The 25,462-nt window shown below is 41.6% G+C and overlaps 3 protein-coding genes across 3 annotated transcripts; all 3 read right to left on the bottom strand.

The window, feature by feature from the left end:
* Positions 1 to 1,297: 1,297 nt before the first annotated feature.
* Positions 1,298 to 4,842, bottom strand: LOC123454122 (protocadherin beta-5-like). The gene has a single exon (XM_045132305.1). It carries the CDS (start codon positions 4,650 to 4,652, stop codon positions 2,289 to 2,291), a length of 2,364 nt encoding a protein of 787 aa, XP_044988240.1. The 5' UTR covers positions 4,653 to 4,842; the 3' UTR covers positions 1,298 to 2,288.
* Positions 4,843 to 9,921: 5,079 nt separating this feature from the next.
* Positions 9,922 to 13,320, bottom strand: LOC101597136 (protocadherin beta-5). The gene is made up of 2 exons (XM_045132955.1): positions 10,806 to 13,320; positions 9,922 to 10,585 (listed from the first exon to the last, which is right to left on the bottom strand). The coding sequence occupies exons 1-2, from the start codon at positions 13,144 to 13,146 to the stop codon at positions 10,527 to 10,529; spliced, it is 2,400 nt and encodes a 799-aa protein (XP_044988890.1). The 5' UTR covers positions 13,147 to 13,320; the 3' UTR covers positions 9,922 to 10,526.
* Positions 13,321 to 21,337: 8,017 nt separating this feature from the next.
* LOC123454239 (protocadherin beta-4-like) lies at positions 21,338 to 25,216 on the bottom strand. The gene has a single exon (XM_045133054.1). It carries the CDS (start codon positions 25,048 to 25,050, stop codon positions 22,624 to 22,626), a length of 2,427 nt encoding a protein of 808 aa, XP_044988989.1. The 5' UTR covers positions 25,051 to 25,216; the 3' UTR covers positions 21,338 to 22,623.
* Between the last annotated feature and the right edge of the window lie 246 nt (positions 25,217 to 25,462).

Consider the following 25,462-nt stretch of genomic DNA (forward strand, 5'->3'; position numbering starts at 1 on the left):
AGTGCCTGGCATGCCCTAGACCTCAGATTTAGGTTACATAGATCTCTTTCTCTCTCGTTTTCTCTTACACACACACAAACACACACACACACCCCTACTGATAGTAGTATCTCTTCTTTTTGTCTTTATGTTGTAAATGGATCAAACAGTCTCATATCATATACCATAATAGCTCCTAAAAATTCCCTTTATGCTTTCTATAATTAAACACTTCCCAGAGAGGAAGGCCGCTAAATAATAAAGATAAGTCTGAAACAGAAGTTTGCCATTCACACTATCTTCATGGAAAAACAGCTAAGTATGAAAAATTAAACAATCTGATTAAAAGATTCTGATTAAAATATACCTGAGAAATATTTAAGCTTGAAGGAAATACTTTTCTCTGACTAGTAAAGATTCATGTTTTAACTTTCTCTTACATAAAATTACCTCCCCTTTTTTGGTGCCCAAGATGGAATCCAGGTCCTCTTGTATACTAAGCAAGAAGCTTGAAGCTCCTATTGAGACATTTAAATATGACTATAACTATACTAAGTATATAATTAAAAGCATTTTAAATCTTAATTTTTCTCTTTCAGGACTTTTCAAAAAATTTTTTTATTAGTTTTCTATTCAGCAAATACAGGCAGTTTGGTACCATTATTAGGCTCATCGGTGACCTACCCCCTCCCCCTTTTCAAAATTTTTGAGCACTTCAGCTTTCATTCTTTTATACATGAATAGTCAAATCTTAGCTAGTTCTATTTATCTGAATGAGAAAATATCTATGAGGAGAAAATTTATTTTTATTAGATTTCTTTAATGAAGGAAAATAGTTATTTATGTGAAAGTATTTATTCCTATTTCACTTAAAATAGTGATATGATTTGATATATTTGTTGCCTTCAGATATTACTTATGGTTTTAATGAGTTTCACCTTTCACTCTTTAGAAATTCCTGTACTTGTACATCTTTTAATTTTAATGTAGAGGGGGAATTCTTACGTGGATTGACAATTTTCATTCTAGAAGAATTACAAACAATCTTAAATCATGTCATATTGAAATCTAAAAGAAGCACAGAAAATATTTCTTTTTAAATCACCATATGTATGGCATGTAGGTATTAGAAATACAGCAGGACTTTCCAGGAAACTACTTTTTCCTGTAAGACATTTAGAGATCATTCATCTGAAAATCTAAAAGACCCCTCATCTACATCTCACAATTTCCAAAGAAAAATTGTCATCCCACCACATGCCTCAATAAATACTTTTTCATAAAAAATGAATAACACATTTATTTTAAATGGCTTAGGTTTATTTTATTTTTTCTTCAGGAGTCATGAATATGATTTGAGTGACCCTAAAAATAATCATCTAAAAGTAACTTGCTGTATTTGGGTATATTTTTGCCCATTTTGCTAGAACAAAGACATAATCTCAAATTTTCATTGCAATAATCAATAAAAAGAATGAATTAGAGGTGTTACTTTTGTTGTGGTCCTAGTCACCTAAAACACCGACATGCCATATAGTCTTAAAGAAAGAATATTTCATTGGTCCTTGCACTTCATTATCTATGCACAAGGCACTTATGAGTCGATGAAGAAAATACAGTAACTATGCACAATGGTGTTTTATTCTGCATAAGAGAATGAAATCATGAAACTTGTAGGAAATTGTTGGCAACCTCTTGGCAAACTAAATAACCACACTTAAAAAGACAAGCAGTAAATTTTTTCTCTCACATGAGAGAGATAGAAACGTAAAAATATATTGGGCTATTACTGAGGTTGAAGTGGATGAGACACAACTGAGAGGATTCTAGAGGGTAATCAGGGGTGAATATTCCCAAAGTATGTTATATGCATGTATGAAAAATGTTCAAAATAAACCCTACCACTATGCACAATTAATAAACTGTGATAAAATGTATTGAATAATATAAATCAAATTATATAAATACACTCAACAAGATAAGCTATGAAATTAGTGGGTGGAAAATCGACAATGATGATAAAATACTAAATATGAAATGAGTTCTTAACCCTATTTGAAATCACCCTAAAACACAACAAATTTGTTTATGCTTCCATACCAAGTGAAAGAAAAAGATGCAATAAGTTGGTATTGGTTAAATAGGAAGCAGACGAAGAAAGGAATATATTTCACCACTAGTAAACAAAAAGAAAGTAAAATAAATACATAAATGAATTACCTCAAGAAAATATAACTGATTTAACAGGGAGATACTTGTACCCAAATTCTAATTCTAATTCTTCTGTTATTGAACCTTAACTTCCCACTTCAAGTGAAATATTGCTGCGTGTCTTGAATCACATTGGGAGGGATAATGGGATTCAGAAACTTGAACTCCTTGTTTGCGGATTCTCCAGTCAGACACACCTCATACTGGTAGGTGTGGGACAGCGTCCCCGCCCCGCTGACGTCCACCAGGTGTCCAGGAAAGTGGCCCTCAGGCAGAGAGCAGCCGCCCAGCGAGGACGCCCCGCTCCTCCTGCACAGCCTGACCGCCACCAACACGAGCACAGAGAAGAGGAAGAGCGAAGACACCGACGCCAGGGCGATGACCAGGTAGACAGTGAGCGCGTCGGGCGGCGCCGGGTCGCGCGCGCCCTCGGCCACGGGCAGGTAGGGCTGCGAGAAGCCGTCCACCAGCAGCACGTGCAACGTGACGCTGGCCGACAGCGGCGGCTCGCCATTGTCCTGGACCAGCACGAGCAGCCTGTGCCTGGGCGCGTCGCGCTCGCTCAGCAGCCTGGCGGTGCGCACCTCGCCATTGTGCGCCCACACGCTGAACAGCCCGGGCTCGCTGGCCTGCAGCAGCTGGAAGGACAGCCAGGCGTTGCGGCCCGAGTCGCCGTCCACCGCCACCACCTTGGTGAGCAGGTAGCCGGGCTCAGCCGCCCTGGGCAGCAGCTCGGTGCAGGGCGTCGACGCGTTGTGCGGCGGGTAGAGCACGAAGGGCGCGTGGTCGTTGGCGTCCAGCACCAGCACGCGCACCAGCGCCTGGCTGCTGAGCGCGGGCGAGCCTCGGTCGGCGGCGCCCACGCGGAACTCGAAGGCCCGCAGCGCCTCGTAGTCCAGCGCGCGCAGGGCGAACAGCTGCCCGCTGTCCGCGTGGATGGACAGCAGCGAGGCGAGGGCCAGCTGCGGGTCTTGGTCGCCTTCCTGGGGCGGCAGCAGCGAGTAGGTGATCTGGGCATTGGTGCCTGAGTCTGTGTCTGTGGCGCTCACTGTGCCTATGTGCAGGCCGGGGCTGTTGTTCTCTGGGACCAACAGGGTGTAGGAGGTTTGGCTGAAGGCTGGGGCGTTGTCGTTCACGTCGGACACCTGCACTGTTATGTTGTGCTCCGTTTTCAGCCTGGGTGTGCCCATGTCTGAGACGGTGATGGTGATGTTGTACTCGTCTCTGCTCTCTCTGTCCAGTGGTCCCTCTGTCACTAACGTGTAAAAGTTCTTGAACGTGGGCTTTAAAAAGAAGGGGAGATCGTTCTGAATTGAGCACACCATCCTGCCATTGTCTCCGGAGTCTGGGTCAAAAACACTGAAAACAGCAACTACAGTCTCTGGGGAGTTTTCTGGGATGGAGCTTGTGAGCTTCGACAATGTTAGCTCTGGGGCGTTGTCATTCATGTCCACCACCTCGACAGCGACAGTGCATTTTCCTGAAAAGCCATCACTATCTGAGGCTATAATTTCCATGTTGAAGTATCGACTTGCCTCGAAATCCAAAGCCCTTTTCAGATGAATTTCTCCTGTGCTTTCGTCTATTACAAATGTTTCAAATAAGTCATCATCATGAAATAGAGCATAGGTTATCTTTCCATGGGTTCCAGAATCCAAATCTTGGGCAGAGACAGTGACAACTAAGGAATTGAGCGGGCTGTCCTCAGGAACCTGTACCTCATAGAGTGATTGAGCAAACTGGGGAGCATTATCATTAATGTCCACAACTTCAATGCACACTGTCATGGTCCCAGACCTGGGTGGAGCCCCACCATCCAGCGCGGTGAGGGTTAATCTGAGCTCAGGCTGCTCCTCCCTGTCCAGTGCCTTGTCCAGAACCAGCTCTGGATATCTCCTCTCACCTCCGCGGTGGCGTGTAACTACATGAAAATTGGCATTGGGGTTGATGGTGTAGTTCTGTATGGTGTTGCGACCTATGTCAAAGTCCTGAGCTGCTTTCAGTGGAAACACAGTCCCTGGCTGGGCGTTCTCTGGGATTCTCAGGAGCATTTCCCTGTCTGGGAACTCTGGGGAATGGTCGTTGATATCTGTGAGTTGCAGATCAGTTTGAAAAATATGCACGGGGTTTTCTAGTAACAGTTGGAAATGCAATATACAGGGATCTGTCCCCCCGCACAGCACCTCGCGGTCTAGTTTTTCATAAACCAGCAAATCTCCGGTCTTTACATCGAGCTGCAAGAGCTGTTTGTTTCCTTTGAAATGCATTCGCGCACCTCGAGTGGCCAGTTCCCCCACCCTCAGCCCCAGATCTTTTGCCAGGTTGGCCAACAAGTAGCCACTTTCTGTTTCTTCTGGCAGGGAATACCGAATTGCCTCACAGCCAACCTCCCACACAAGCAACAGAACAGCAAGAAAAAGAACTTGCCTTTTCCATGGCGTTTTTGGTAGCGCTGTCTCCATTGTTCAGACAGGGTCCAAAAGGCAGTTTCTTCAAGTCGGTTACACTCCACCCAGATGGGTTAATTATATTACCTAGAATTAATTCTTACTAAATTTTGATAGAAAGATGCCTTCTTTAGAGATGTATACCCTAGATCTTATCTAAATGCCTCCTTTCACGGAGCAATCATTTTCCTGATTGCCAGCTTAATGGCCTCTTGTGCATCTGCACATCCCAGGTTTTCATACTCTTAGCCTGTATCGCCACCCCGTGGTCTGTTTTTGCTATTGCATAATTCTGGCCTTTTTATTAGGAAGTTTATACCTCATGCCCACATCAATATCTTTTTAGATTACAAAGTACTCTTGATGATAGCCTGACAGAATATTGGAAATTATAATATGTTTGCTGAGTTAATTTTCAGTGGAAATGGAAACCTTTATACTGAACAAAAATGTCATGTTAATCTTAACAAAATATTTTTGAGTAAATGGAGAAACCCTGTTTTACTTGGTAATTTCATTAAATCCAAGAAATTAATGTATTGAATGTCTAAAAAATTTTCAATATTCCCAATTTTCTTTCCTTCTTTCTTTCTTTCTTCCTTCCTTCCCTCCTTCCCTCCCTCCCTCTCTCCCTCCCTCCCTCCCTCCCTCCCTCCTTTCTTTTTTTCTTTTTAGTTTCTTGAGGTATTGTCTCACTCTGGTTCAGGCTGGCCTGGAATTCACTATGGAGTCTCAGGGTGGCCTCGAGCTCACAGAGATCCTCCTACCTCTGCCTGTGCTGGGATTAAAGGCATGTGCTACCACGCCCGGCTTCCAATTATCGTTATTTCTAAGTATAACATATAATCAGAAATGGCATAAATCTTAAGTGTACTACATTGTGGTTAAAAATAAACTGTTTGGGACTGGAGAGATGGTTCAGCAGTTAAGACATTTCGCTGCAAAGCCTAGTGTACCAGATTTGATTCACCATGTGAAGCCAGACGCACAAAATGGCACATGCATCTGGAATCTATCTGCAGTGCCTGGAGACCATACTGTGCCCATTCTCTCTGTCTCTCTTCTATCTTTATCTCTCTGCTTGCAAATAAATTTTTAAAAAGTACAAAATAAACTGTATGTAAACCCAAATTATTTCCCATTTCCATTAACTGGTTATTGCTCTCTTCCAAAAAGATGAGCATTTTCTTGCCTTTTTAAAATTATGACAGAGTCTTTTGCCATTTGAATGTGTATAAAAGGTATCAAGCAGTGGTCCTGTCATGTCTGCCATCTTTCTTGGAACATTTTGTTTGTAAAATTGATCTGTGCTATATTCAAATTTACTTTTTCTAATTATTTCTTGGTAGTTCTCCATGTGAATGTACCATGATTTTTGTATATGTACTCCAGTTTATGAATATTGTGGTTTCCAATTTGAATTTTGTTGAATGTGAAGGTGATCTGGCTGTGACATCTGTCACCCCATTGATCACCAGGGTTGATTCGGCTGGATAGGTGGGTGTCCCCTTCCTCCCTCACCACTCCATGTGCCTCCCTTCTGCAGCTGCATGCTTGGTTGAAGAGGATGACCTTCCTCGTATAGAGGAGGACCGATCTCCCATCAAAGGTATATGGGTAGCTGCGCTCCCCTGCTAGAACCTCAAAACAAGCTCTCCCAATTTGAATTTTGTTCAGTAGAACTGCCATAAACATCCATATATACATACCATGTACAAGAACATGTATATACCATATGTCTCTATTTATGTTGAACATATTCAAGAAGTATTTAGCTTTATCAAACATTGTGAAATATTTTGCAAAAGTAATTTTACTGAGTTGTGCATGGTGGATAACACCTGTAATCCCAGCTATACAAAGCACAGAACAAATAAGCAGAAGTTTGAGGCCAGTTGGTTTGAGAAAGTGTGTACTCTCTCAAAAAATTCAAGGGTTAGAGATATAGCTTAAATGTCAAGCACTTGCCTAGATTGCTCAAGGTCATGTGTTCAAATCCTAGTCCTACTAAAAAAGTAATATCAGCCAGGCATGGAGGCACATGCTTTTAATCCCAGCACTTGGGAGGCAGAGGTAGGAGGATCACTTTAAGTCGAGGCCACCCTGAGACTGCATAGCGAATATAGTGAATTCCAGGTCAGCTTGGGCTAGAGCAAGACCCTACTTTGAAAAACCAAAAAAAAAAAAAAAAAGTAATATTATCAGTGTATGAGATTTCCAGTTGCTCTATAATCTTGTCAACATTTGATGATACCTTTCCAATTTTATACTCTACTGTGTATGTAGAGATATATTATAGATAGAGTTTACATGTTTTTGGTGATTAATAAAGTAACTCTTTTTTCATGTTTATTGGCCATTAGGATGAATGTTCATGTAGGCCCTGTTCATAAACATTTTATTAGGGGCATTGGCTGGTTTGCCAGTTGGTTTCTTCTGCAATAGATTTTTCCTATACTCTTTTTTTTTTTTTTTTGGCTTTTTTCGAGGTAGGGTCTCACTCTGGCTCAGGCTGACCTGGAATTCACTATGTAGTCTCAGGGTGGCCTCGAACTCTCGGTGATCCTCCTACCTCTGCCTCCCGAGTGCTGGGATTAAAGGTGTGTGCCACCACGCCCGGCTGATTTTTCCTATATTCTAACGATATGACCTTTTCCAGATATAAGTATTGCAAATATCTTTACCCACTCTAAACCTTATATTTTAACTATATTATGGTGTCTCACAAAACATTAGTTTTACCAACCTGATCTATTAATATTTTCAATTTCTGGTATCACTTTTGTGTTCTGTTTAAATACCTCCATAATCTAAGATCATAAAAATGCTTACACATTCTGAGTTATGATTTACTTTTCACATTTAAAGGTATAATCAACTTAAAAGTTTTTAAAATGAATAATGTTAGTGTCCATTTTTCCCAGGTGGCTTTGCACTGTGCCCATTCTCTATCATTTCTGTGTTTTGTCACAAATCATGTGGTCATTGGTCTGCTCAAGTCTTCCAGTTTCTCTTTGATAATCATATAATCTTATGCTATTATAATTATCATAGGTTTGATTTTGAGATATAAGTCTTCCTGAGAAAAAATAAAGTTTGAAAGATTTTTAAATTCATAAAAATTATAAGAAGATATAGTTTTCATACACATTCTTCCTCATTATCAACATCCATCACCAGAGTGTTGTACTTCTAACAATTGATTATCCTATATTAATGCATATTTACTGCTGAAACCCTCATTTCAATTAGGATTCCTTCCATGTGCTGTGCATTCCTTAGGTTTGGATAAAGTTATTATAGTATGTATCCACCTTTTGAGCAACATACAGAATAGTTTCAGTCTCCCAAGCCTTCAGTTCTATTTATATATCTCTTTCTCCCTCTTATTGATCCCTGGAAATCACTGACTTCCCCAAAATGTCAGATTAATAGAATCATACAATGTGGAGTTTTTACCATGTGACTTCTTTGACTTGCTAATATTGTTTAAGGTTTTTTTTTGTAAGTTAAGAAAGATTTAGTTTATAAAAATAAATCGGACATTGAAAATAGAGCTGAAAAGCTCCTAAGGTGAGAGGGCTTCTGAGCAGGCAGTCCCGTGTTTAAGTTTTCTCAATCTTTCATGGATTGATAGCTCATTTATTTTGTTGAATAATAGTATTCCATTTGGTGATGTATCAAGTCTATTGCTGCATTCATCAACTGAAGGATTTTGTTCATATCCAGCTTGACAGGAATAAAGATGCCAAAACTCTGGCCATAAATTTTCAGCTTATTTGGATAAATACCAACGAGAATGACTGCTGGATTACATAATAAAGAATATGTTCAGTTTTGCAGAAAACAGCCCAACTGTCTTCCAAAAAGTGTCTGTGCATTTTTTCATCACAATAAGCAAAGAGTGAGAGTTCTAGTTGCTCCACATCCTGCTGTGTTGGTACTGTCAGTTTTTCTGGAGTTTGGCTGTTCTACCTCATGGTTTTGTGCGTCTCATGTTATTGGAACTTCCATTTCTTTAATGCCATTGATATGGAACATCTTCTTACATGCTGATTTGCTCTCTGTTATGTGTGCTTGGTCAACATGTCTGATGAAGGTCTTTGACACATTTTGCATGGAATTATTTATTAGTGATGAGCTTTTAAAGTTTTGGGTTATGTTGGATAATCATTGGTTATCAAATATATCTTTTGGCAATATTTTCTCCTAGTGCATGATATGATTTTTCATTTTCTTCATAGGATCTTGTGCTAAGCATAAAAAGTTGATTCCAATCAAGTGTACATTATCAAGTCTTCCTTCCATGAATCAGTCACTGGTACAGCATCTCTAGTTTGCTTTGATGTTTTTATATTTTAATCATTTAAAATCAAGATTCCTACATTAATTACCCTTTCACTGTTCATACAAATCAACTACTCTGCTCATCAACTTTCACATATTTTGTTTAGTATCTTTTATATTATTTTGTTTAGTATCTTATTGTTTCTATAGATTGATTTGAGGAAAACTGTCCTTGCGACCATTCAGACTAGAACCTCAAGGTTCTATCAGGAATTAAGAGATTTCCTGCACCAGGCATGGCTGTGCATGCCTTTAATCCTAGCACTTGGGGGGCAGAGTTAGGAGGATCACCATGAGTTCGAGGCCACCCTGAGACTGCATAGTGAATTCCAGGTCAGCCTGGGACAAGAGTGAAACACTACCTCAAAAAAAAAAAAAAAATCAAGAGAGAGATTTCCCTTAAGGGCTGGAGAGGTGGCTTAGCAGTTAAGGTGCTTACGTGCAAAGCCAAAGGATTCAAGTTGATTCCCCAGTACCCACATAAAGCCATATAATACATGTGTCTGGCATTCACTTGCAGTGGCTAGAAGCCCTGGCATGCCCGTTATCTCTATCTGCCTCTCTCTGTATCCCTATCAAATAAATAAATAAATAAAATTTTAAGAGCATTTCCCTTAAGTCTCCCAACATGGTTTAGTTTGTATAATTTATATTTGTACTGTGCCAATTTAAACGTATTTTTTTTGTCTGTTTAGAATTCTATGCCATGGGGAATAAGAATGAAACAAATAAATGTGATGCCCTCAAACATTCCTGAATATGCTAATGGAAGTTAGAACATCATTGAGGATCTGAGATTATTTCTTTAAAAAGATTACATTAAAGTAGTGATTGAACAGTTTTATTTAATAAAAAGAATAAAGATTGGAGAATAAAACTTTTATTATATTATACTCTATAACTTTTATTAAATGATAAATTAAAAAATTATCCTTGGTATTGATGGAGCACTAGCAACAAAAATAAAAATCACTAGCATATATGATGCTCAAAGCACAGTGTTGAAAATTTGTATATTAGTATTTTAACACATGCAAGTTTATACAGAATTTAGGAGAAACAATTATGCTAGGGTTTACACTCTTGCCTATTCAGGAGGCTTAAGCTGGTGCTATAATCATCCAGAAAGATAAAGGTTGCATAAGGAATTTTAAACAATCTTCCCTTGAAAGGTTAAGTTACATGAAAGTCAGGTACCACAAACATACAGAGTGTCAAATGTACAAAAGAAAAAAAAAAGGAAATGATTCAGGAGATCATTAAATAAATTCATTAAAACAGTGTTTATGCTAATTGAGATAATACAGGTTATGGTAGTGTTCACCAAGATACAGTCAAATGTAGAGAAATCATGCAACAAAAGGTATAACTAAAATCCCACTCTACATAACTTCAACAAAAAGAAAACCCTTTAGTGTGATTAGGAGCACACATGTGTTGCACTAGAGAAAAAAAACTTAGAGAACAATACAGTTTCATAAAAGCATAGCATTGTAGTAGGAACTCCACAATTTTTTAAAAATCTTTAACTACTTAAAACAATCAACTGAATGCAATGCCATTCCTACAGTTGAAATTGTCCTTAACTTCTCTCCCAGAATCTGGAACAAAGAGGTTAGGGACTATGGATTTGAGGAACTTGAACTCACCAGTCCCAGTCTCCAGTCAGACACACCTCATACTGGTAGGTGTGGGACAGCGTCCCCGCCCGGCTGACGTCCACCACAAGCTAAGAAAAGATTCAGTAGTTCAATGTCAATATTTACCTGAATTCTAAACTATTCCTGAAACTGGGGCTTGCATCATTCGCTTTCTTTGAACTCTGAACGAGAAAGTTGGGAATAATGGGCTTCAAGAACTTGAACTCACTGGTTTCTGAGCCTCCAGTCAGACACACCTCATACTGGTAGCTGTGGGACAGCGTCCCCGCCCCGCTGACGTCCACCAGGTGTCCAGGAAAGTGGCCCTCAGGCAGAGAGCAGCCAGCCAGCGAGGACGCCCCGCTCCTCCTGCACAGCCTGACCGCCACCAACGCGAGCAAAGAGAAGAGGAAGAGCGAAGACACGGACGCCAGGGCGATGACCAGGTAGACAGTGAGCGCGTCGGGCGGCGCCGGGTCGCGCGCGCCCTCGGCCACGGGCAGGTAGGGCTGCGAGAAGCCGTCCACCAGCAGCACGTGCAGCGTGACGCTGGCCGACAGCGGCGGCTCGCCATTGTCCTGGACCAGCACGAGCAGCCTGTGCCTGGGCGCATCGCGCTCGCTCAGCAGCCTGGCGGTGCGCACCTCGCCATTGTGCGCCCACACGCTGAACAGCCCGGGCTCGCTGGCCTGCAGCAGCTGGAAGGACAGCCAGGCGTTGCGGCCCGAGTCGCCGTCCACCGCCACCACCTTGGTGAGCAGGTAGCCGGGCTCGGCCGCCCTGGGCAGCAGCTCGGTGCAGGGCGTCGACGCGTTGTGCGGCGGGTAGAGCACGAAGGGCGCGTGGTCGTTGGCGTCCAGCACCAGCACGCGCACCAGCGCCTGGCTGCTGAGCGCGGGCGAGCCTCGGTCGGCGGCGCCCACGCGGAACTCGAAGGCCCGCAGCGCCTCGTAGTCCAGCGCGCGCAGGGCGAACAGCTGCCCGCTGTCCGCGTGGATGGACAGCAGCGAGGCGAGGGCCAGCTGCGGGTCTTGGTCGCCTTCCTGGGGCGGCAGCAGCGAGTAGGTGATCTGGGCATTGGTGCCTGAGTCTGTGTCTGTGGCGCTCACTGTGCCTATGTGCAGGCCGGGACTGTTGTTCTCTGGGACCAACAGGGTGTAGGAGGTTTGGCTGAAGGCTGGGGCGTTGTCGTTCACGTCGGACACCTGCACTGTTATGTTGTGCTCCGTTTTCAGCCTGGGTGTGCCCATGTCTGAGACGGTGATGGTGATGATGTACTCGTCTCTGCTCTCTCTGTCCAGTGGTCCCTCTGTCACTAATGTGTAAAAGTTCTTGAACGTGGGCTTTAAGAGGAAGGGGAGATCGCTCTGAATTGAGCACACCATCCTGCCATTGTCTCCGGAGTCTGGATCAAAAACACTGAAAACAGCAACCACCATCTCTGGGGAGCTTTCTGGGATGGAGCTTCTGAGAGTGGACATGGTCAGTTCTGGGGCATTGTCATTCACGTCCACCACCTCGACAACGATCATGCATCTTCCTGATAGGCCCCCACCATCTGTGGCTGCAATTTCTATGTTATAAAGTCGATTTTCCTCGAAATCTAAAGCTTCTCTCAGATGAATTTCTCCTGTCGTTTGGTCTATTGCAAGGGGTTGAGACCCCTCGTTCCCTTGGAAAACAGAGTAGACCACCCTCCCGTAACTCCCAGCATCTGAGTCCCTAGCAGAGACAGTGACAACTAAGGAATTGAGTGGGCTGTCCTCAGGAACCTGTACCTCATAGAGCGATTGAGCAAACTGGGGTGTATTGTCATTAATGTCCAAGACTTCAATGTGTACTGTGGTGGTCCCACTTCTGGGCGGATCCCCGCCATCCAGCGCAGTGAGGGTTAATCTGAGCTCAGGCTGCTCCTCCCTGTCCAGTGCCTTGTCCAGAACCAGCTCTGGATATCTCCTCTCACCTCCGCGGTGGCGTGTAACTACATGAAAATTGGCGTTGGGGCTGATGGTGTAGTTCTGTATGGTGTTGCGACCTATGTCAAAGTCCTGAGCTGCTTTCAGTGGAAACACAGTCCCTGGCTGGGCGCTCTCTGGGATTCTCAGGAGCATTTCCCTGTCTGGGAACTCTGGGGAATGGTCGTTGATATCTGTGAGTTGCAGATCAGTTTGAAAAATATGCACGGGGTTTTCTAGTAACAGTTGGAAATGCAATATACAGGGATCTGTCCCCCCGCACAGCACCTCGCGGTCTAGTTTTTCATAAACCAGCAAATCTCCGGTCTTTACATCGAGCTGCAAGAGCTGTTTGTTTCCTTTGAAATGCATTCGCGCACCTCGAGTGGCCAGTTCCCCCACCCTCAGCCCCAGATCTTTTGCCAGGTTGGCCAACAAGTAGCCACTTTCTGTTTCTTCTGGCAGGGAATACCGAATTGCCTCACAGCCAACCTCCCACACAAGCAACAGAACAGCAAGAAAAAGAACTTGCCTTTTCCATGGCGTTTTTGGTAGCGCTGTCTCCATCGTTCAGACAGGTTCAAGAAGGTGCAGTTTCTTTAAGTCGTTTACAATCACTCAGATGGTTTGGTTGAATAAACTTGAATTAACTCTTAAGGAGATGCCTTTGTTGGAGATCTATTCCCTAGATCTTTTCTAAATGACTCCTCTCAAGGAGAATTCAGCATTATGAATACCAGCTTAATAGCATCCTGGTGTCTGTATATCCTGGGTATTCACATTCTTAACCTGCAGCGCCACCATGCGGCAGGATTTTACTATTGCATTTTGCCTTTCAAAATTCTAGCCCTGCTGTATCAATATCCTTTTAAGTTACTGTAGCATTCTAGTCTTACTTTCAGTTCTTATGTATTGGCCATTCTAAATATATTTTTCTTAGTTAATTTCTAGTGGAGAGAAACTTTTTAATCAACAAATCTAGCACAGTAATCTTAATAAAATACTTTTTTCCTATATGACCAAACCCCTTTATGATCTTATATATTTAAAATATTTTTCTGTGTGTATTTGCAAGGAGAGAGAGAGAGAAGTGGGTCACCCAGGGCCTTTTAGCACTGAAAACAAACACCTGATGAATGTGCCAGTTTGTGCATCTGGCTTCATGTGGATACTGAGGACTTGAACCTAGGTTGTCAGCAAACATTTTTAACAGCTGAGCCATCTATCAAGCACCATGACCTTATATTTTGATTGTATCTAATAAATTAATGACAATGAATAATCACAACATTTAAAATTTTTTTTAAATAATTTTATTTATTTATTTGAGAGTGACAGACACAGAAAGACAGATAAGAGGGAGAGAGAGAATGGGCGCGCCAGGGCTTCCAGCCTCTGCAAACGAACTCCAGACGCGTGCGCCCCCTTGTGCATCTGGCTAACGTGGGACCTGGGGAACCGAGCCTCGAACCGGGGTCCTTAGGCTTCACAGGCCAGCACTTAACCGCTAAGCCATCTCTCCAGCCCAACATTTTAAATTTTAACAAAATTATTTTCATTTTGAAATATGCATCCAGAAAAAGGCACCAATCTTAATTTTACACCTTAATAAAGACTCAAAATTAATACATTCCTTTTAGCAACACCTAGATAAAGAAACAAAATCTGCTTGAACCCAAAATATTCCCTCCTTCTATTGACTGATTATTAATCCATCTCTACACATAAGAAGTATTCTAACTTTTTAATTATTCAAAATATTTTTGGTTTTAATCTTCTAAATTATATAAACAAGGGACATCAAATTAAATAATACAGTTTCCAAAGCTGAATGTGTCCATTTGATGCTTGGATTTTCTGGCTTGAAAAAAGACAACTTCCTAACACCTCTAGATGGACACCTACTACTTTGACAATCTGTGGCTGGATGAACTGATCAACTTCAACTGGTATTGGCTCTTTTTTTGGTAAGGGTTTTTACATTAGACATTGTTCTAGTCTTACACAAACAATTTTATCCTGAATTTCTCCTGGGAAGTGTACACCATGTAAGGAAACCACCTTCATCCTTCTCACTCTTGTACACCTTGGACTTGGCCATGAACATGATCCCTGTGCCTATTCACTCTTTTCCCCAGAAGGAAGAAGGCTTGGTTCATATTTTGCTATAAGTACTGATTATCTTAAAAATATTTTATTATTTATTTGTTTGAGAAGGAGAAAGAGGCAGAGAGAGAATGGGTGCGCCAGGTCCTCCACCACTGCACACGAACTCCAGATGCATGTGCCCCCTTGTGTATCTGGCTTACGTAAATCACGAAGAACCGAACTGGGATCCTTTGGCTTTGCAGGCAAGCACCTTAACCACTAAGCCATCTCTCCAGCCCCTGATTAATTATTTCGATGAGCTTTCCCATGTTGATGTGGACAGGAATGAATTTTGTTTTATTCAGGAAAGGCAGCTGCTTTTTTCAGTTTATCATATTAATTGACAATCTTTATACATATATAATGTATTTTTATCATAATGCCCTTCTCACATCCTCTTTTTCTCATTCTCTATTTCCCTTTCTTTTCCAACAATTTCCACTTCAATTTTGATTTTTTTCCCTTTTCTTTCTTTCCTTTTTTTTTTTTTTTGAGGTAGGACTTTGCTGCAGTCCGGTTCACATTGCTGGTAAAAATCACCCAACTAAGAGCAGCTTCTAGGAAAAAGAGTTTTATTTTGGTTTACAAGCTTGAAGAGAAGCTCCACAATGGCAGGGAAAACAATGACATGAGCAGAGGGTGGACATCACCCCTGGCCAACATAAGGTGTACCATAGCAACAGGAGGGTGCGCCCAACACTGGCATGGGGAAACTGGCTATTATAGCCATAAGCCCACCCCAACAATACACTCCCTCCAGGAGGTATTAATTCCCAAATATCCATCAGATGGGGACCTAGCATTCAGAACACCTAAGTTTATGGGGGGCACCTGAATCAAACCACCACATTCTGCCCCTGGCCCCCATAAACTGATAACCATACATGATGTAAAATGCAATGCATTCATCTAACTTTAAAAGTCCCAGAGTTTTTATCAATTCCAATGATGTTCACACATCCCCATAGTTCAAGATCTTTTAACTGAGCCATAATACCAAAGAATAGCCTCAAAAAAAAAAAAACCCTCATAATGGCACAGAATAAATATTCACACTGCAAAAGATGGCATTGGGCATAGCAAAGAAACATTCAAGCAATACAAGATTTAAAACAACCAGGGCAAGCATCAAACTCTGTAGCTTCAAGTTCAACAACTCTAGCCAGTGACAAATCTCCAAGTCCAATAATTCTAACCAGCAACAAGTCTGTGGCATTCCAATTGCGCCCCTTCAACTAGGCTACTCACAGTCCTGGGCAACTTCATCAGGGCCGGCAGCTCTCCTTGGCAGCCATCTCATGGTCCCGGAATCTCCACTGGGTCTCCATTGCAAGCCATGTTCATCCTCATGGCCCCATAGGGTCTCTATGCAGGTAACCAGCAAACCCACTTCACACTGCCCATGGCCATTTCCAAAACACAAGACTGTGTTGCAAACTCAATGACCCTCTTCCCAGCATTTCTTATACTCCACAATAACATGTAGCCTGCCAATTTGTTAATCCAGGGGGGAATAAAGCAGACTTTGAAGAACAGGACACTCCTTGAGCACTGAGGCCCCTTCAAAAGAGTCTACATTCTTCTTGTTGCCCCAGCACAGGTCAGTTAGCCCAGTCTCAAAGGTTGTAATCTCTCAGTTGCATCTGAATGGGGAACAGTTCACCCAAAGATTTTTCTTTCTTTGCCATATACCTCTGCTCACACCAGTTCATTTCTATGCAAAGCAACCCTGCACAACTTCTCAGGACATGGTCATAAGAGCAAGCCTCTCACACAAACTGCTAGCCCAGTCCAGGCTCTTTCTCACCCACATAAGCCAAACCTCACAGTCCATAGTTCTTACTGCATTCAGGTCTTTCATGTCTGACCAGAAAAGTCCATCAAGCTGTATTTACAGCAGTGCAAGGCATCTCTTAGGCCAAGGTTTCAACTCCTTCCACATTCCTCTTGAAAATCAGCTCCAAAAGGCCAAAGCCACACAGTCAGGTGTCTAGCAGTAATCCCACTCCTCAGTACCACTTTACTGTTGCAGTCCAGTTCGCATTGCTGGTAGAAATCACCCAACTAAGGGCAGTTTCTGGGAAAAAGAGATTTATTTTGGTTTACAGGCTTGAGGGGAAGCTCCACAATGGCAGGGAAAACAGTGACATGAGCAGAGGGTGGACATCACCCCCTGACCAACATAAGGTGGACCATAGCAACAGGAGGGTGCGCCCAACACTGGCATGGGGAAACTGGCTATTATAGCCATAAGCCCATCCCCAACAATACACTCCCTCCAGGAGGCATTAATTCCCAAATATCCATCAGTTGGGGACCTAGCATTCAGAGCACCTAAGTTTATGGGAGACACCTGAATTAAACCACCAAAGACTTCCTCTAGCCCAAGATGACATGGAATTCACTCTGTAGCCTTAGGGTAGCTTCATACTCATGGCAGTCTTCCTACCTCTTCCTCTTGAATGCTGAGATTAAAGGCATGCACCTCTATACCTGGCTGATGTTTTTTTCTTGACATTAGTAAAAATACAGCTGAACATGTATCACAGATTTTATGCAAGTATATATGATTACGTTCTTTCTACATATTGACCAACACCAATGTGAGTACTTGAATTTTAAAATATATTGTTTAGAGCTCAGCGTGTTACCTCACACCTGAAATCATAGCATTCACGAGGCAGAGGTAGAAGAATTGCTGGGAATTTGGGGCTACATTGAGATTCTACCTCAAAAAACCACACACAGAAACACACCACAGAATTTGTAATCCATTAAGATGCAAATAATCTGAATGATTAACCAAATCATAGGAATAGATTTCTAAAAACTGAATAACATACACACACATACATACATACATACATGCATATATATATATATATATGCATGTTTAGAGGGGAATTTTGTGGACACAACATATACAACAATTGTAGCTTTCCTCCTAGGGCCTATGATTTCCTCAGCCACAGGCTTTTGACTAGATTTTTCAGTATCAGGCAGAAATTGCTAGAGTGCAACAGGTTGCCTCCATAAATTATGTCTACTGCTCATAATTTTTCATATATTTTCCTCTTTATTATTACAAAGTATCTCTTTTTATTGCTAGAATGTATTTTCCTTAATGTCTCCTTTGTCATATAAATGAGTGAATATAGCTGTAGTAGCTTTATTTTGTATGGAATTTGTCTTATACATTTCATCCCATTTTAAAGCTTTTAATCTTTTTGTGTTACTTCCTTTCTCTCTCTTGTGCATATCGGATAGCACAGTATCTTTGAAATCAAGTCTGATAAACTTTAAGTGTCTTAATTAATATGCCTACAATGAATGTGACAGTAGATACTTCCTATCTTAAACTACAGCATAGTTTTGAAAATTTATCCTTTAAGTTTTCTTCTTCATTTTGCTTATTCAAACATATCTTTCTCTAACAATGTTTCCCATTATTATTTTAGATATTATTCAAATATTTTTAGCATGGATTTATAAAGAACTAGTAAAAATTATTAATTTTACTACTTCCATGATAAAGCTTAGAAATATAGAACTCTTTACCTCTGCATATTTGCCTTATACACTGTTGTTTTTAGAATTTTAAGAAACTACTAGTCTTGTCTTGTATAATCAATATCTAATCATGATTCGTTTATATTTACCTTTCCTGTTACTTATTGACACAATTCTGTAATCCCCTTACATTGTTTTCTTTCTGCCTAATGAATTCCATTAAAATTATTTCTTTCAGTGCATGTATGACTGTGAACAGCTTTCTTTGAAAGCTGTTTTTCAGGATACGTTTGCTGGCAGTAGAATCCTGTCTGGTGATAATTTGTTGAAAATAAGTTCTTTATTTTATTGAAGTTCTTGTAAGAGTAATATAGCATGTTCATGTGGTTGCTTAAATTTTTTATGCTTTTTCTCTATTTGACTTGATCCTGAGCAATTTTTCTGTGATTTGGCCAGGTGGACTTTGTTTTTTTTTACTTCTCCTGATTGGGTTGCACTAATCATCCCAATAGTTAATATAGAAATTGTTTATCATTATCTCTTCAAATATTGCTTAACCCTTTCTTGTTCCCTCCTATCTTTCTAGGATTACAATCATATACACCTTTTATGCCTTTATTATATCCTAAATGTCACTAATATTCTTTTCTATACTTTATGTTTTGTCTTGTTTCTATTTAGATATTTTGTATGAACTTGTCTTGCCTCTGATTACTCTGTGTTCCTTTATGTTTATGGCATTAACACATTTAGTTCTATTTCAGATATTATATTTTTAAACTTACAGAATTTACATTTGAAATTTTAATTCTTGGGGCTGGAGAGATGACTTAATGGTTAAGGCACTTGCCTGCAAAGCCTAAGGAACCAGGTTTGACTGCCCAGAACCCACATAATCCAGATCCACATGGTGGTCCATGTTTCTGGAGTTCATTTGTAGTAGCTAGAGGCCTGGTGCACCAATTTTCTCTCTCTCTCTCTCTCCCTCTCCCACAAATAAATAATAAATTTTAATTCTCTAGTAAAACTTACTCTTCCCACATTTTCTCCATTGTTACCTATTTTAAAACATCAGTCACACACTTATTTTAATAATTTTGTCCATTCATTCTTATTTTGGGATCTTCTAGGTCATATGTTTTTGTTCTTGGTTTGATACATACCATCTACTTTTGTGCATGTGTATCCTGCAGTTTTCTATTGCATGCTAAATATATATGTAACAGCTGTCCAGGTTGAGAATGGTGTTATCTTTCTGCAGGAGGAGTTCACCTTTTGCTCTGAGCTTGATAGAACTTTATCTACACAAATCACCCTAATCCAAAAAATACTTAGTCAAGTTTCTTTACAGTCCTAATAAGCACTCAAGCCTATAGATTTTACACTTGAAAACTTGGTGCATTCTCCACAGTCCTTTCCCTTGGCAGGTCCCAATCTCTCATCTTTGTATAGCAAGAAAAACTTGACTTTTAAATTTTCTCTACTTAACTTGATTTTCAGTTGACAAGTGTATCATGAAAGGATAACTATCCCTGATCTTAAATTCTTTAGTTATCATAGTTAACTTAATTTCTCTGTCTCTATCAGGAGCTGGCAGTTTGTTCTCAGATTAGCAAGTTTCTGAGGTTAACTGACTATAGCAGTCACCTTCTGTCCATGATGTTTTGTCTCAGAAATCCTAGCCTAGTCAATCATATAACGTGCTTTCTGTTGCTTTAAGGTGATAACCTATGACTTTCAGCATGGATTTATGATTGATTTCTGCTACAAAATAATCTGCTTTATGCTCACACTTTAAATATTTTTTGTTCAATTTTTATTTATTTATTTGAGAGTGACAGACAGAGAGAAAGACAGATAGAGGGAGAGAGAGAGAATGGGCGCGCCAGGGCTTCCAGCCACTGCAAATGAACTCCAGACGCGTGCTCCCCCTTGTGCATCTGGCTAACGTGGGACCTGGGGAACCAAGCCTCGAACTGGGGTCCTTAGGCTTCACAGGCAAGCGTTTAACCGCTAAGCCATCTCTCCAGCCCTATGCTCACACTTTAAAAATGGATTGTAACTTTAAAAAATATTTTTACCTATATATTCATTCATTTGACAGAGAGAAAGAAGCAGAAAGAGAGTGAGGGAGAAAGAGAAAGAGAGAATGGGCACTCCAGGGTCTTCACCTATTGCAAATGAAGTCAAGACACATGAGCCACCTTGTGCATCAGGCTTACATGCATCCTGGGGAATAGAACCTGGGTCCTTAGACTTCACAGGCAAATACCTTAATGACTAAGGCCTCTCTTGAGCTCTCTTATAACTTTTTATTGTAAAAAACGTAAAAAAGGGGATATTAAAATGATATTTACTTCAGCAGAATTTCTCCCTTAGAACAATATGTATTTTTAGACTTACTAGAGTATAAACACAATAGCAAAGGAATTATAAGAGATGTATGTGCACTTTAAAAAGCATGGGAATATTTGTCAATATCGAGATATTTGGCTTCCATTCTCATTGTTCTTCTCCAACAATAGAACTAGCCTGTGTTCATTGGGTACAAATGTTATCAAAGCTACTTGGACAATTTATACTACTAAATTATAGTTACTACATTTCAAGGTGCTGATCTACTTTACACTCTGGTTGCCACTATCCAGTCAGGAATAATCCACACTTTATGTATGCAGAGAGAGATGAGGGAGCTTCTTGCTGTTCATTTGGCCAGCCCCATTTGGGTGATTAAATAAAATGGATGTTTATGACTACATTAAAGAAGTGACCTTGAGGTTTCATGATGGATAAATATGAAAGCTAAAACTAGACTTAACTTTCATCATAATATATAAAATCTATTTCATTTAAAAATGATAACAATGGAGAAATAATTAAAGTGGATTGCCATAATTATGTTGTATAAGTTTATGTTTAATTCTGCTCTCAGGTTTATCATTCTGGAATCTTTTTAAAGTTGAATAAAGACAAAAAACCGTGTTTTAAGAATAAAGTAAACTATCGTTATTTTTCCTTTTTATTATATCACTAGGGAGAAAAATGGAAAATACTAAAACTTCAATGAAATAATACTAAGGAATTTAAAAATAGTGCTACATTATGGAAAAAGCTCTTTTAGTTGCTCATTTCCACCAAAAGTTCGAGACATTTTATACATGAAGCTTTATAAATATAACTTGTTAGAAGCCATACAAGCAAATCACTAGGCAAGTTCAACACAGCATAAAAAATATAATTTAACTAACTGCTCTATTGTGTATCTGACATATTATCAGTGAAAATGGTGCTTACTTCACACAAATACCACTTTGGTTTAATTACAAAACCAAGATAATTCAAAATAAATAAAGTCTACATTAAAAACAAAGCAGGATAATTAAACATCAAAAAACCATTGGTTTTCTTGGAGAAAAAAAAACAACCTAACTCTGTAGTTACCAAGTAAGATAAAGTGAAATAAATAGCTGTGACACAAAATTCAGGAAAAAAGTTTCTATTTTGAAAAGTGGGGAAAGCTGCCCAAAGACAGAAGATACACACATTGGTACTATACTGGACTTCTATCCATGTCATAAGAAGAACAAGCAACATGAAGGACTTAGAGTCCTGAACTAATTTGGAAGAAGTTCAGATTCAGAGATTATTGTTTGATAAAAAAGGGTCACATCAAACCAGTGACTTAATACTTTAGTTTAATGGAAGGAATGAAAAATTATGTGATATTTTGTCTTTAATTGTTATGAAATGGGTATTTTAAACATTTAACCAAGCATTTATGTCACAAAAGATCATAAATTAAAGAATCAGTAGCATATACAATGCTCATGACCAGAAGTGGTACAGCTTTGATTAATGTTTACATGAAGTGCGTGTTTGCATACAATTAGGAGAAACAGCTATATTGAGTTTTATGCTCACGCTTTAAGGATGCTCAACCTGAAAGTGGAGCCACCCAGAAAGGCCAAGACCACATGAAGAAATTATAACTATTTAGTCTAGAAGGGATAAAGTTACATAGCAAAGACAGGTACCACAAAAACTTAGGATTTAAAATTTTCTTAAGGGTACTGAAAATTTTAAGAAGGCAATTAATTTAAGAATTTCATTAAGCTAAAAATTTTTACAATACTCGAATAAGATGCTACAAGGGCAATAATCACGAAGACATACTCGAGTATGAATGGAAAATATATACGTTCACGCCATAACCAGTACTACTAGAAAGTTCTATGTACAGTTAACTACAAATCAAAAGGAAAGAACTTTAGAGCTATGTGGGGCAATATAGGAAGGAGTAGTAATAAAATAACAATGCCATTTCTTTAAAAGACACTTTGCAGTAAGCAGTTCACAAATTTGAGCAATCAATGAAATAAACAAGGCTTAGTTGAATGCAAAGCTATTTCTGCCCTTGGAATTTTCCTTGACATCTCTCCCAATGTCTTGAACCAGCAAGTTGGGGACGGTGGGATGGAAAAACTTGAACTCACCAGTCCCCGACCCTCCAGTCAGACACACCTCATACTGGTAGCTGTGGGACAGCGTCCCCGCCCCGCTGACGTCCACCAGGTGTCCAGGAAAGTGGCCCTCAGGCAGAGAGCAGCCGCCCAGCGAGGACGCCCCGCTCCTCCTGCACAGCCTGACCGCCACCAACACGAGCACAGAGAAGAGGAAGAGCGAAGACACGGACGCCAGGGCGATGACCAGGTAGACAGTGAGCGCGTCGGGCGGCGCCTGGTCGCGCGCGCCCTCGGCCACGGGCAGGTAGGGCTGCGAGAAGCCGTCCACCAGCAGCACGTGCAGCGTGACGCTGGCGGACAGCGGCGGCTCGCCATTGTCCTGGACCAGCACGAGCAGCCTGTGCCTGGGCGCGTCGCGCTCGCTCAGCAGCCTGGCGGTGCGCACCTCGCCATTGTGCGCCCACACGCTGAACAGCCCGGGCTCGCTGGCCTGCAGCAGCTGGAAGGACAGCCAGGCGTTGCGGCCCGAGTCGCCGTCCACCGCCACCACCTTGGTGAGCAGGTAGCCGGGCTCGGCCGCCCTGGGCAGCAGCTCGGTGCAGGGCGTCGACGCGTTGTGCGGCGGGTAGAGCACGAAGGGCGCGTGGTCGTTGGCGTCCAGCACCAGCACGCGCACCAGCGCCTGGCTGCTGAGCGCGGGCGAGCCTCGGTCGGCGGCGCCCACGCGGAACTCGAAGGCCCGCAGCGCCTCGTAGTCCAGCGCGCGCAGGGCGAACAGCTGCCCGCTGTCCGCGTGGATGGACAGCAGCGAGGCGAGGGCCAGCTGCGGGTCTTGGTCGCCTTCCTGGGGCGGCAGCAGCGAGTAGGTGATCTGGGCATTGGTGCCTGAGTCTGTGTCTGTGGCGCTCACTGTGCCTATGTGCAGGCCAGGGCTGTTGTTCTCTGGGACCAACAGGGTGTAGGAGGTTTGGCTGAAGGCTGGGGCGTTGTCGTTCACGTCGGACACCTGCACTGTTATGTTGTGCTCCGTTTTCAGCCTGGGTGTGCCCATGTCTGAGACGGTGATGGTGATGTTGTACTCGTCTCTAATCTCTCTGTCCAGTGGTCCCTCTGTCACTAAGCTGTAAAAGTTCTTGAATGTAGGCTTTAAAAGGAAGGGGAGATCGTTCTGAATTGAGCAATCCATCTTTCCATTATCTCCAGAATCTCTGTCACGAATTCGAAATATAGCAACCACAGTTTCAGGGGCATTTTCTGGGACAGAGCTGGTCAGTGAGGACACGATCAGTTCTGGGGTGTTGTCGTTCTCATCCACCACCTCTATCTCTACAGTGCCTTTCCCAGATAGACCTCCTCCATCAGTGGCCTCGATTTCCAAGTGGTAAGATTTAATTTTTTCAAAATCCAATTTCTTCTTCAGTCTGATTTCTCCAGTGACTTCATTTATTGAGAACGTTTGCTGAATTTCATCTGATGCTTGGAACAAGCTATAGGAAACATTGCCATAGTGTCCAGCATCTGCATCCCTAGCCAAGACTCTGAGGACTAGGGAACCCACTGTGGTGTTCTCCAGGACCTGTGTCTCATATGGGCTGTGCACAAACTCTGGAGCATTGTCATTGACATCCAGGATAAGGATTCGAACCATAACTGTACCAGACCTAGGTGGGTCCCCTCCATCCACAGCCACAAGGGTTAAGCTGAGTTCAGTCTGCTCCTCTCTATCCAGCACTTTGTCCTGTACCAGATCAGGGTATTTCTTACCCTCACTGTTATTTTGGGTGAGGACATGAAAATGAGAATTGGGGCTAACCATGTATTTTTGAAGCCCATTTCTGCCCATATCCAAATCCTGTGCTAATTTCAAAGGAAATCGAGTGTTGGGCTGGCTGCTCTCCAGTATTTTCAAGACCATTTCCCTATCGGAGAATTCTGGAGAGTGGTCATTTATGTCCTGAATCAATAATTCTCCTTGAATAAATTCTACTGGCTTTTCAAGGGACACCTGGAAATGCAGTACACAGCGTTCAATGGGGCCACACAGCTCTTCCCGGTCTAGCTTCTCCTTCAGAAGCAAATCTCCTGTCTGAGCATCCAGCAGCAATGGCTGCTTGTCACTGTCAGACACCACCCTTACAGACCGACTGGCCAGTTCCCCAGTTTCCAAACCCAAGTCCTTGGTCAGATGGGCTACTAATGAGCCACTCTCCATTTCCTCCAGTATAGAGTAATGAATAGGTTTCGCAAGAACCCGAGACAAGAATATTGTTGTAATAAAAACCAGTACTTGCCTTTTAGGATGAATTCTCTTCAGCTTCTCCATTTTGTACCTGGCATGCAATTCTTTCATGAATCACAAAGCAGTTTGGAGGAATCACCATGAAGTACCTTAGTATTAAATTTCATATATCGCTGTTAACCCGTTCATAATTCCGCATTGTTTGCTAAGCTTTTTGCACGTTTTGTTTTCTCCTTTGTGTCTGGCAGCACAAAAGAACAGGAGTGTTTGTGGTGCTTTACTGGTATTCAGTCTTAGCCTGCAGCGCCACCCTGCGTCTTGATTAAGGAATTAACAAATTTCAAATCAAAGAACCTTTCCGAAGTTTTCAAATGATAGCTGTTTTAAAAGTGTATAGGATTTGCACAATGGTGGTGATACTTTAAGTTAGGTAACTAATAAGCCAATGCCATTACGTAGCATGAACTTGAATAGTCATGAACACTATGGATTACCTATAGCCTTAAATGTTGGAGGAAATGCC

Source organism: Jaculus jaculus, chromosome 13, assembly GCF_020740685.1.
Source record: "Jaculus jaculus isolate mJacJac1 chromosome 13, mJacJac1.mat.Y.cur, whole genome shotgun sequence".
NCBI classification, from domain to species: Eukaryota; Metazoa; Chordata; class Mammalia; order Rodentia; family Dipodidae; genus Jaculus; species Jaculus jaculus.